General features: G+C 36.0%; 1 protein-coding gene across 6 annotated transcripts in view; it reads right to left on the bottom strand.

Moving 5' to 3' along the window:
* HIPK3 (homeodomain interacting protein kinase 3) overlaps positions 1 to 12,010 on the bottom strand; it is an 84,119-nt gene that overhangs the window by 49,427 nt on the left and 22,682 nt on the right. For all 6 annotated transcript variants that reach the window (XM_040258974.1, XM_040258976.1, XM_040258979.1 and 3 more), the window contains exon 2: positions 7,758 to 8,856. In XM_040258974.1, the coding sequence (XP_040114908.1) occupies positions 7,758 to 8,854 (1,097 nt within the window). In that variant the 5' untranslated portion in view covers positions 8,855 to 8,856. The remainder of the gene's footprint in view (positions 1 to 7,757; positions 8,857 to 12,010) is intronic.

The raw sequence follows: 12,010 nt of genomic DNA, 5'->3' as shown, positions 1-12,010 counted from the left end.
ACACTGGTTTTATATAAATAAATCTAAAACTTTCTGTAATTGACTGTTCTCTCAAAAAAAGAAAAAACACATTTGTTCTTTTTAATGTCAAAGTTTAGCACATGTATTAGATTCTCTCCTAAGTAACACAATCTCACCACACCAACTGATGCCTAAATTATTCACTGGCCACTGAACTGGTACTCTTCTGTGGCAGCAGGCACTCTGCTAATAACATCCCAAGAGCTGAATTCCATTCACAGCAAAATGCTGAAGACCCAGAAACAAATAGGCACGTGCATCCTGAGGTGTGTGTGGTCAGGACTGACATCTAATCCATGATGTCATCATATTCTATTACAGCACATTCATGAGACTACTACATACACCTCTGAAACAAAGCTATAGAGCACAAGAAGAAAAACGAATAAAACCTTAGAAATTGAAGACTTTCATTCGACTTAATTTTATAAACCATCACAAAAGTTTTCATTTTAACCTGTGAATAACTAACAGTTATATGCAATTCTAGAATACAGTCATTCCAATCTGACATAAAATATTGATCAGCTGTTTATATGGCATTACATTTATTACATATTTTACATATATAATCAACAGAATTAACAAATTCACTCTGTGACCAAGCTTTTACAAATTTTGTCCTATACCTGACTATATTACTTAGTAGCACATGTATTATATATTGTTATCTTATAAACTAATATCACACGTATATAGCAAGAGTATCATAAAACTTACTTTAAAACCTATTAATGTGCAAATATATAAAGTGTCACCCTCACAAGTCTTATAAACTAAGTAACTAACTATTTTAATATTTCATATCGTCTAATAAATAAGAACACAGAGGACGCAAAATGGAATATAATGAAATGAACTTAATTATATTTCAAGTAAAAAACAATCACATTGAAGATGGGGGAAGGGGGTTGAGGAAGAAGTAACTCTAGAATATAGTACTTTGAACACATTCTCCAAGTCTAAGGCTAAGAATAAAAACTATAAATAAATGTGTACTCTTGTTAGTAAATTAGCAGTGGTATGGGTTAGCAATTCCAAAACTACTTGAAGTGTATTCTGAAATTGAGCAAATAAGTAACACTGTGGATAATGAGAGCCAAGTTTCTTGATATAAGAGAAGAGATCATAAATAAAGGAAGAAGGACAGAATGAACTCTGAGGTGAGGGAACTAAACATATCAGTATGAATTCATTGCTTTACTATAATATCCAATAAAAGGCATCAGAGTCCTTTAGAAAAGTAGCCAATACAAAGTATGGAACCAGAAAAGCACAAAGTAAACCTGGACACCTCTGACGCCAGCAAGGAAGCTCTCTAGGAAGGGTGGGGCCACGTCAACGGCAGACAAGAGCAAACTTCAAAAGGCTCTTCCCAGGGCCTCCCTGGTGGCTCAGCAGTAAAGAATCCCCTGCCAATGCAGGAGACACGGGTTCAACCCCTGATCCAGAAGATCCCACATGCCGCAGAGCAACTAAGCCTGTGTGTACGGAACCTGTGCTCTTGAGCCCGTGCTCTGCTACAAGAAAAGCCGCTGCAACAAGAAGCCTGTGCACCAGAGCTAGAGAGCAGCCCCCGCTCACCCCAACCAGAGAAAGCTCACACAGCAACGAAGACCCAGCACAACCAAAAATAAAGGAATTCAGTTTAAAAAAAAAAATTAAAAGGCTCTTGCTAGACAATTGAGGACAACTGAGCAGTAAAGCAAATGACGAGGAATGAATTACAACCCACTGCATATGAACCTGTAAGTCTATACAACAACAAACAGAGCAAAAGAAAGCTCTTCCTCATAGGAGAACTCCTTACACAGAGAAACGATAGAGCTTCAAAGTCATCATTCTGCAACCCTAAGCTAATAAGTGGTAAAGGCCATATTCATCAATGGATGCTAAAACTGGTCTGTGAAAATAAGATAAGAAACAGTATCTGTGAACAGTCTCAAAGTATCACAAGATACAAAAACACACCTTATGGTAGAAAAATCTGGCAGTCACCCCCTCAATCAAGTGATCAAAGTTAACATTACTAGTAATGAGACAAATTGACAGCATATGCCTCCCAATATTTAAGGACAAAACATCATTTCTGTAAGTTAAAACACTTAACCTGAAAACATCAGACAAACTCAAATTGACAACATTGTACAAAATAACTGGTCTGTACTCTTCAAAAGCGTCATATAGTTTAAGTACAATAGTGTATGTTTTAAGTATATAAGCACATATATACTTAAGTATGTAAGTTTTAGTATATAAGTACAACAAACACAGTGATTCACAATTTTTAAAGGTTATACTCCATTTACAGTTGTTATAGAATATTAGCTATATTCCCTGTGTTTTACAATATATGCTTGTATCTTATTTATTTTATATGTAATAGTTTGTGCCTCTTAACTCCTTACCCCTATCTTGCTTCTCCTCTTCCCCCTTCCCTCTCCCCAATCAGAACTAGTTTGTTCTCTAGATCTATCTTGTTTTTTTGTTACACTCAATAGTTTGCTTTACTTTTTAGATTTCATGTTATCATACAAGTATTTGTTTTTCTCTGAGTTATTTCACTTAGCATTATACCCTCCAAGTACATCCATATTATTGCAAATGGCAAAGTTTCATTCTTTTTTATGGCTAAGTAGTATTCTATTGTGTATATATGGCAAAGCCTGACAACTGGTAAAATCTGAATTAAGTCTGTAATGGTACTAGCACTGAATTGATTTTAATTCCCTTAAATCAAATAGTATTGAGCAGTTCAGTTCATCAAATCAATAATACTGATGTCAACCAACAATGATTCTGATTATTGCACTGGGGTTATGCAAGAGGATGTCCTTAAGGTTAGAGACACACACACAACCTCTTATATATAGTTAAGTATTTAGAGATAAAGAGGTTTTACATCTAAAATTTGCTCTCAAACACTGTAACAACAAATGTACATGTGTATCTGTGTACGACGCACATAGAAAAAGAATGAGGATGAAACCAGGGTGGTAAATTTGAAACTTAGAGAATCTAGGTCACGGGCATAAAAAAAATTCTTCTCACTATTTCTGCAACTTTTTATTGCCTAAAATAATTAAGACAAAACAAAAAAATAAGTTTATCTTGTTAGTCTCTCTCCCTGTTCTTTTCTCATTAGAATACTTTACTTTTCTGGTTATCTACACATTAGATTGTAAGCATCATAACAGTAGGGTCTTTATTTTTGCTCCTCAATGAATAACCAGCACCCAGCACAATATTTACACTTTATAGGCACAAAGTATTTTGAATGAAAGACTTAAACATGGGCCAGATTAGAGTTTTCTATTCACATTATCTTTTCACTGAGGTCTCCATCAACTGATGAATGGATATATAAAATGTGGTATATCTATAAACGGAATTATTTGTCAACAACAAAAAAATGAAGCACTGATACCTGCTACAATATAGATGAATCTTGAAAACATGCTAAGTGGGGGGGAAAAGCCAGTTAAAAAGAACAACATGTTATATGATGACATTCATATGAGATGTTTGGAATATGCAAATCTGTAGAGACAGAAAGTAGATTTCCAGTTGCCTAGGGCTAGAGGCGGAGAAGGCAATGGCAACCCACTCCAGTATTCTTGCCTGGAGAATCCCAGGGACAGGGGAGCCTGGTGGGCTGCCGTCTATGGGGTCGCACAGAGTCGGGCACGACTGAAGCAACTTAGCAGCAGCAGCAGGGCTAGAGGGGTGGGAAGATCGGGCAAAGATGCCTAAAGCGTACTAGGGAGCAGGAGTGGGGGTTCTTAGGGGGTAAAGAAAATGTTCTAAAATTGTGGTGATGATACACAATTGTGAATATACTAAAGGACGATGAATGTACACTTTAAATGGATAAAATTCATAGTATGTGAATTATAGCTCAATAAAGCTGTCAAAGAAAAATGTTTTAAGAATTCTTTCAAATTTTTTACTTGAAGGCCTGATATATGGAGTAATTTATGTCTGTGACCACAATCTATGGCATTGAAAATCACATTATAGACTTTTGGAATCATCTATTAAAACGTCTGTTAAAACTAAACCCAACTGACAACTTTATATTTGTCTAATAAAGATTCCCAAACAAAAACAAGTTCTTTGACACAGACAAGAAGCTACCAGCAATTTCAGCCAATATTGAGCTTTTAGGTAAGGGTGGCTGTGGGACAGAGAACACTCCTTAAGACTAGTCCATCCTTGGGATTCCCTGGAGGTCCAATGGTTAAGACTCAGCGCTTTCACTACTATGACCCAGGTTCATTCCCTGGTCAGGGTACTAAAATTCCACAAGGCAAAAAGAAAAAAAGACTAATTGACTACAACCCCTTCTCTCCTTTCAAGGCTCATTCAAGTCAAGAGTCATCTCTCCCCAGACCCCTCTCTAAACCCTCAGATAAGGCTCAGTGCTCTCCTCTGGGTTCACAAAGCACCCCACACAGGGCTCTGCCCTAGAACTTCTTGAGACAAACTATTTTTCTCCTCCATTAAATGAGGAAACTGTTTTTATCACCTCTGTATCCCTAGCATCTAGCACAGCATATAGAAAAGGCTCAACAAAAATTGTGATAAACTTGCACTGTAAACTTGGACCTGTCTGACTTGTATAATAAGCGTGTTTTCTACTTTTTAAACAGGAATTCCACCAAGCATTTTAACTAAGAACACAGAAATTGAGATAGGAAAAACAAACTAGGAATTTTATGTAAAAGCACTTGAGAAAAGTACCCTATATAAAATACTGGTTATTTTATTAATAGGTCATCCTGTGTGTCTTAATTTTGTTACAGAAACTTTGATACTTAGGGTTTTAAAAAGGCATGAGGGGTTGGGAATGATCTAAACAAAAGCTGGTAAGCCTGAATTGTTTTTCTACCTTACCATATCTCTGTCAACTATTATCTGCAAAAAAAGCAGCATTTACTTCAACAACCACTAATGCTAAATTATTCAGTCAAGTAGCAAAGAATACAACCGCTATACAGGTTACTTTCCAGCCCACTTTCCTGTCTCTATGTTCTGAAATGACTCAGAACCACAGGCTAAAATTCTATATTTAAAAAAAGAAGAAAAAGATATTTATGACCTGAATGTTGCCACCACACCTCATAAATACAGCCCCTTCTGCTGCTAAAACCTTTTATGCATTGAGGAGCCCTACGTGTTCTTGACAGAAACCATACTCAAGCAGCTGAATTTAGAACATGCTGACCTTGAGCAAATCAATGCCCTTAGCATGTACTTCTGGCTTATATCACTACAAGAGCTAGACAGCCTCACCATCTATAGCAGTCAACAATTTCTGGCCACCATCCTCTGTCTATTTTAAGATATCCCTACTATGTTTCTGTGCTGCATGGTTCAAAGAAACAGTAACACATGAACCTGTGTTTAAACACAAATCGTTTACTTTGGAACTTGGGCTACGTGTTCCCACTGTGATTAGTTCAAAAATATTTAATTTGGTAAGTTGCCACTTCCTGCTTTCGTTTTTTAAGTACAATATATTTTAAACAAAGAGTAAAAAATCAAGTATGAGACACTCTTGCTTCTTGCCTCATCAGGTTTATAAGTAAACTCAGTCAAACCAAGGTAGAACTGATAAAGTACACACCAATGCTGGAAAATAATGGTTACCTGCTATTTTTATGCAAAATTATACAAAACATTAAAAGAGTACCTGATTAAAGACTACATTACATTTTCCCTAATTTACCATATTTCCTAACTCTTTTAACCTTGAATCCAACTGACAGAAACGCCATTTTAAAATTCTTGTTATCCACGCAACAGCATCCAAAATGCTAAGTAACACATCTTTTTATAATTAAGAAACTTTTTTTGTTTAAACTCTAAACATTATAAGTCCAGCACCTATATAGCTTCTGAAATTCAGGTAAATTATTTACTAGAAATGTATGTATAAAAACAAATTAGAAACTACCAGCTGTACTCAGCAATTATTCATACCTTATTTTTCCATTCCCAAAAGAAGCTATTTGTGCAAAAGCCTAAGGTTAAAAACCAATATCACAAAATATTTAGTATTTTAGACTGCTTTTTAAAGGATTTCTTTTACTCTCTTGAAACATTTAATAAACCGATCATCTCAAGTATAAAAACAAAGCTCTTTTTTTACTCTCATCCAAAAGAAAAGATTTCAAATAAAGAAAAGGAATCAAGGTATTACACATAACTAAATCTGATATGCCAAATAATGCAGGACCCAAATATAATGAAGTCATTTACTAACAAGTGAACTAAATATAGAGCCCAAGCAGCTGGAGCCTGGGGGTTTATATAATATGCTAGCTGACTTCTCAAAACTCATAAAAAGAATCCACAGAACACAAGGGAAAGGGGAAATACTATTCCTCTCATGCTGTTAAATCAGATATTAAAGTAGTTTTTCCAGCGAAAAATTAACTAAAAGTTAATCTTGTGTTGCATTAAATTGGGGGGAAAAATTTGTTTTTGGTCAGGAGCACAGAGGGTCAAATAAATCCAATTATAGGAAATATCAATTAAGACTCATAACACTGTTACAACTACAATACCTTTTAAACCAGCTCAAAGGTTTTAAGAACAGTACCTAGTACTCGCAGACTAAAAATTATAACATTAGGTATATAAAGGGTAATTTAGGCTATACTTCTAATTTCTAATATATATTTTAGTAAACTTGTCAACCAAGTGACATAAATGTGGGTTTCCTTTCTCCTATTCTGACAGTTTCCAACAATAAACTTCATGTTTCTATTTACAAACATTAATAATGGCCAATATTGTCAGATCTTTTATTTGCCCACTGAGTTGGGTCTTGTGGGGCTCCAGAATACACCAAGACCATAAAACTCATTTAAGCTGAAATGAAAAGAATTTCTCAAAATTATATGACTATGAATTTAAAAACATTTACAAACTTAAGCTATTCTCAATCTTGGTAATGATTAGCTACCCTCAAGACCATTTATTGTACTCCAGGCTAGCATTATATTAATCATGGCATTGCAGTACATGGAAATTATTTTCTTCTTTAAATTCCCCCCATAGTACGAACATCAAAATAGCATTACCTAAAACATATGTGTAAAGAACATAACCAAACTTCTTACAAAAGAGCAGCTTGAACATTTGTGGTAGCCATGGAAGTGAGTTTAAATCTTAAAATTACTAATCAAAGTGACTTTCCATCCTTTTAAAACTTTTCTAAATGTTCAGTCATATCAGATGTGTCTTTAAAAAGCTAGTTTTCTTAAGCACTGAAAAATGCCCAAGTAAATGACTGCTGCTCAGTCATGCCTGACTCTGCAACCCCATGGATTGCAGCCTACCAGGCTCCTCTGTCCATGGAATTCTCCAGGCAAGATTACTGGAGTGGGTTGCCATTTCCTTCTCCAAAGAAATGAACAAAATTTATTATAAAGCCTTTCTCAATATTTAGACTTCTGTTTAATCATCATTAACCACCTATCAATCCTTCAGATCTTCTATTAACAATAAAAATAACCAGATGTCTTTAGCACAGAAACTTGCAGTAGAAATTTCTATTCTGCTTGAGCAGATTTTGCCTAAATCTTTAAAGCCTCAAACCTAAACTGAACTTATCTTGATCTCTCTGTATCCAAAGCAGTCTTTTTCACCACATACACACACAAAATTATTTCATTCTGCAAAAATTCAACACTTATCAAAATAACCAAAAAATAATTATCACCTACCTGTAGTACCGAGATTGCAGATATGTTGAACAAACAGTCTTTGACACGTGACTGGCTGACCCAAAGTCTATTACTTTAACCCTGTATGGCTGTCGAACAGGATCCACCAACATAATATTCTCTGGTTTGAGGTCTGCATGAATTAATCCAAGACTTTTCAATTTTTTCAGTGCAGTAGCCACTTGCTGAAGAATGGGTCGAATGACTTTTAGTGGCAGGGGACTGAACTTATTTTGTTTCAGAAAGTCATACAAATTTTGTTCCAGCATCTCAAAGACTAAACAAGTATGGTTACGGTGCTGAAAGCATTCGTAAGCTCGTACAAAGTTATATTCATCAGCATTTTCAGTACTGAGCCTCGCTAATATGCTCACTTCTATCTGACCCTGACGTGCATACGAAGGGTGGTTCTTCAAAATTTTGATTGCTACAATTTCATTTGTCCCTCTTTTCCAGCATTTGACTACCTGGCCAAAAGTGCCTCGACCAAGGAAATCAAGGACTTCGTAAGTATTTTTCATGGAGCATAAGACTTCATGCTGTACTAACTGATAGTCACCTTCTCCAGTGGTACAATTCTGTTTGGTTCCTGTGGTAGTTGTCACAACTGTCACTGGATTTCCCATGTTGGTTTGCAACATTGCAGGAAGTATGGACACCTCATCAACAATCTGCATTGCGCTGCTATGATTATCCAACTCCTCACTCTTGCGCTTCAACCCACATCGCTGGGGGCCTTCCAGGAAACTGAACCTGTGCCGCCACGCCCCAACCTGAGGTGCCTCCACTTGAGTTTGCGGCGCCTGAGCTGCTATAACCTTTGTAGCACCCGCAGTGTTTTTTATAACAACAGCACTTGTCTGCAATGAAAGGTTGTGTCCCCGAGGTCTGTTAAATGGTATCTTTGTCTGAAAAGCACTACCCTTCGTGGGAGGATGAGAATTTCCAACGTTTCTACCATTCACATAGGTCCGCGGATAGTTTCTTTCCTGGAATACACAACTGCTTGGCTCTACTTTGAGTTTCTTCACACTACAAAAGGCACTTGACTGAGTTTGATAAATATACGGTGGGTAGACCAAGACTTGTGAGGCCATACCTACAAAAACAAACAAAAAAAAAAGGGTCACATTAGCTACAAAAGTTCAATATTTTAACTCTCGTGAACTTTTAATGAGTCAAGTCCATAATTTATAAAAACAGTTAAGGTCCATGAAGATTTTCTTCACCTTGGAGAAAATAAACATTTTCACTGTCTCCATTTTAGTTAATTAGTGTTTCAGATATTTTGTGCATTGCATGAAAGGTTGGGACTAAATAGTTGAGAAACTTCATTCAATCAATATTTATTGACAAGCTACAATGGCTAAGATATGCCCAAGGAACTGTACCAACTATTTTCCCTCCAAAAGAAAATGTACAGATCCTTAAGCTGTATACATCTAGCAAAAGTAAGCATTCTATTACCAATATATCATTCATGAACCAATGATCAAACCAGAAAATATATATTACACAAATGTTGTCATATTCCTTAAACTTAAAGCTCAAGAACTACCTTGGGGAAAAAAAAAATCAATTGTAAAAATAAGTATGTGAGTCATTTTCATGATTTCTCTTTAAACTCCTTTTCACATCATCCCTGAACACGTATTAACAGTAAATTCCTTTACATTCAAATCAAAGTGATACAGTGCTTGTCCCTTTTTTTTTTTTTTGGTCCAGTCCTCGGCAGTGAAAGCACTGAGTCCTAACCACTGGATCACCAGGGAATTCCTAATACAATACCTTCCTGATGAAGCCTTTCCTAGAACACATACACTCACCGCTCACGCTCCAGGCATGATATGACATGACTGACATTATGTTATAATTGTTAGTGTATAAAACAGTCTTTCTCACTAGGTCTAAAACAAAGTACTCAGAATATAAAGTTGGTTTTTAATAAATGTTGTTTGGGAATTGATTTCAAAATATTTCCATTCTTCTAAAAAATGGGACTTTCCTGGTGGTCCAGTGATTAAGACTCCTTGCTCCCAATGCAGGGGATGTGGGTTTGGTTCCTGGTTGGGGAACTAAATCCCGTATGTGGCAACTAAGTCCCAGAACAGTCAAATAAATAAATAAAATAACCAACAGATTGCCATTACAATATGTAATATATGCAACACTTAAAATAATAAGAGCTACCACCTACTATGCAACAGTTTGACAAATGCTTTATTTGCAGTGTTTTATGTAGTCCAAGTTTGCTGTTAAGAAAATTAAAGCTCAATGCATGCATGCTAAGTTGCTTCAGTCATGCCCAACTCTCTGCGACCCTACAGACTGCAGCCCACCAAGCTCCTCTATCCATAGGATTCTTCAGGCAAAAATACTGGAGTGGGTTACCATGCCCCCAGGGGATCTTTCCAACACAGGGATCTCTTATGTCTCCTGCATCAGCAGGCAGGTTCTTTACCACTATCGCCACCTGGGAAGCCCAAAGGGACTAGTTAATTGGTTCAAGGTCATATACCTAAGGTGAAGTAAAATGAACAGGAAGATGCACTGCCCCTTCAGGTAAAAGGCATAAATTTATGCCTCTTTCCACTTCCTAAACAATTCTTATTGCTAACTACCACTTTCCTAAGTTGACCTGGCTTTAGTAAGAAATCAGCTACAAAAACTTATTACGCAAATTAAGATTTGTGGTTCAACATATATGAGAAATTGTAAATTGAAATCCTGGATCTAAACCTTTTCATCCATTTTCTTAAATTCTTATTGGCATCTGTTCTATGCTGTTACTCAGGTGAGTTTTTCAGACTCCACCAATTTATCATCTTTTTAATGATGCAAAGCCACATCAATAACTCCTTCTGAACATATCAAGCTCACTTGACACTGTGAAGCTCCCCACCCTCATCTTCAATAACTTAACATTACCATTCTTCTTATTTCAAATCCCTTCTGTAACCCACAATCACAGAAACACACAGAATGACAGTCAATAAACAAAATTCCTAAAATAGCAATTGTAAATATACTAATAGATTTAGAGAAAAGCATGAACATGAACAGGAGAGACATGATGATAATTTTTTAAATGGAACTAGTGAGCCTGGATCATCCCATGGACAGAGGAGCCTGGTGGGCTACAGTCCATTGGGTCACAAAGACTCTGACACGACTGAAGTGATTTAGCACACATGCATGCAGTTCTCTGATCAAGAATCATACAATTCAGATGTGGTAAAAGGTATGCATGGAGCACCATATGCAAAGAGATACAACACTTGAAACCTAAATATCCATGCAAAAGGCATAAGTTAGATACACTTTGATACACAGACCAACTAGAATCTTTTTGAAAAAGAATGAAAACAACCTATTTAACCTGCTACAACCTGATTCCCAATACTGTAATGTGAAAAAGGCAAAATTTAGGGAAATGTATACTTTACAAGATATTACCATATATGTTTAATTAAAGGGGGAATTATATATCTATATTTTTGCACATATATTAGTATCTATACAAACATAAATAAGTTATAGGCTGCTTTGCCTTAAAGAATAGTAAGATTACTGGGGGCAATGAGAAAGATTTACTTTATATGTTCTTTTAACCACCTTATATTTTACTTTGTACATATATTAACTATTCAAAAGTTTTTTAATCATCTGGAAACCTAATAAAACATATACATAAAAAATTTCAACATGAGATAATATACCTGGGATATGCTTCAAAATAATAGAGAAGAGAAAGTGGATGGGGATATAGATAAAATGAGATTAGCCATAAATTATCATAGGAGCTCGATTGTAAGTAAAAAGGGGTCATCATACTATCCTGTCTCCTTTTGAACGCTTACAATTTTCCTTAATACAAAGTTCAGTAAAAATAGATTTAAAATTCCAGAAAGATTCTGGTTCAGTAAGTTTGCAATGAGGTTCAAGTATCTCTATGTGTACAAGTTCCCAAGGCCATTTAGATTCACACTAACATCTGAGAATCAATGATCTAGTCTGTACAAAACCCTAGGCAAATTCCAGTCTGACCAATTCAGAGCCCTCAGTCTGAAACATCAGGTTGAAGTTCTACAGAATAAAAGATATACCCTCCTAGGCCAATCCATTCCATGTTAAACCAAAGTATTACATGGACAACTTTATGCCATAAGGGTGGTATCATCTGCATATCTGAGGTTATTGATATTTCTCCCAGCAATCCTGATACCAGCTTGTGCTTCATCCAGCCCAGCATT

This window comes from Oryx dammah, unplaced genomic scaffold (assembly GCF_014754425.2).
Source record: "Oryx dammah isolate SB20612 unplaced genomic scaffold, SCBI_Odam_1.1 HiC_scaffold_17, whole genome shotgun sequence".
NCBI classification, from domain to species: Eukaryota; Metazoa; Chordata; class Mammalia; order Artiodactyla; family Bovidae; genus Oryx; species Oryx dammah.
Note: the sequence above shows the minus strand (reverse complement) of the source record. Positions and strands in the feature narration are given on the sequence as shown.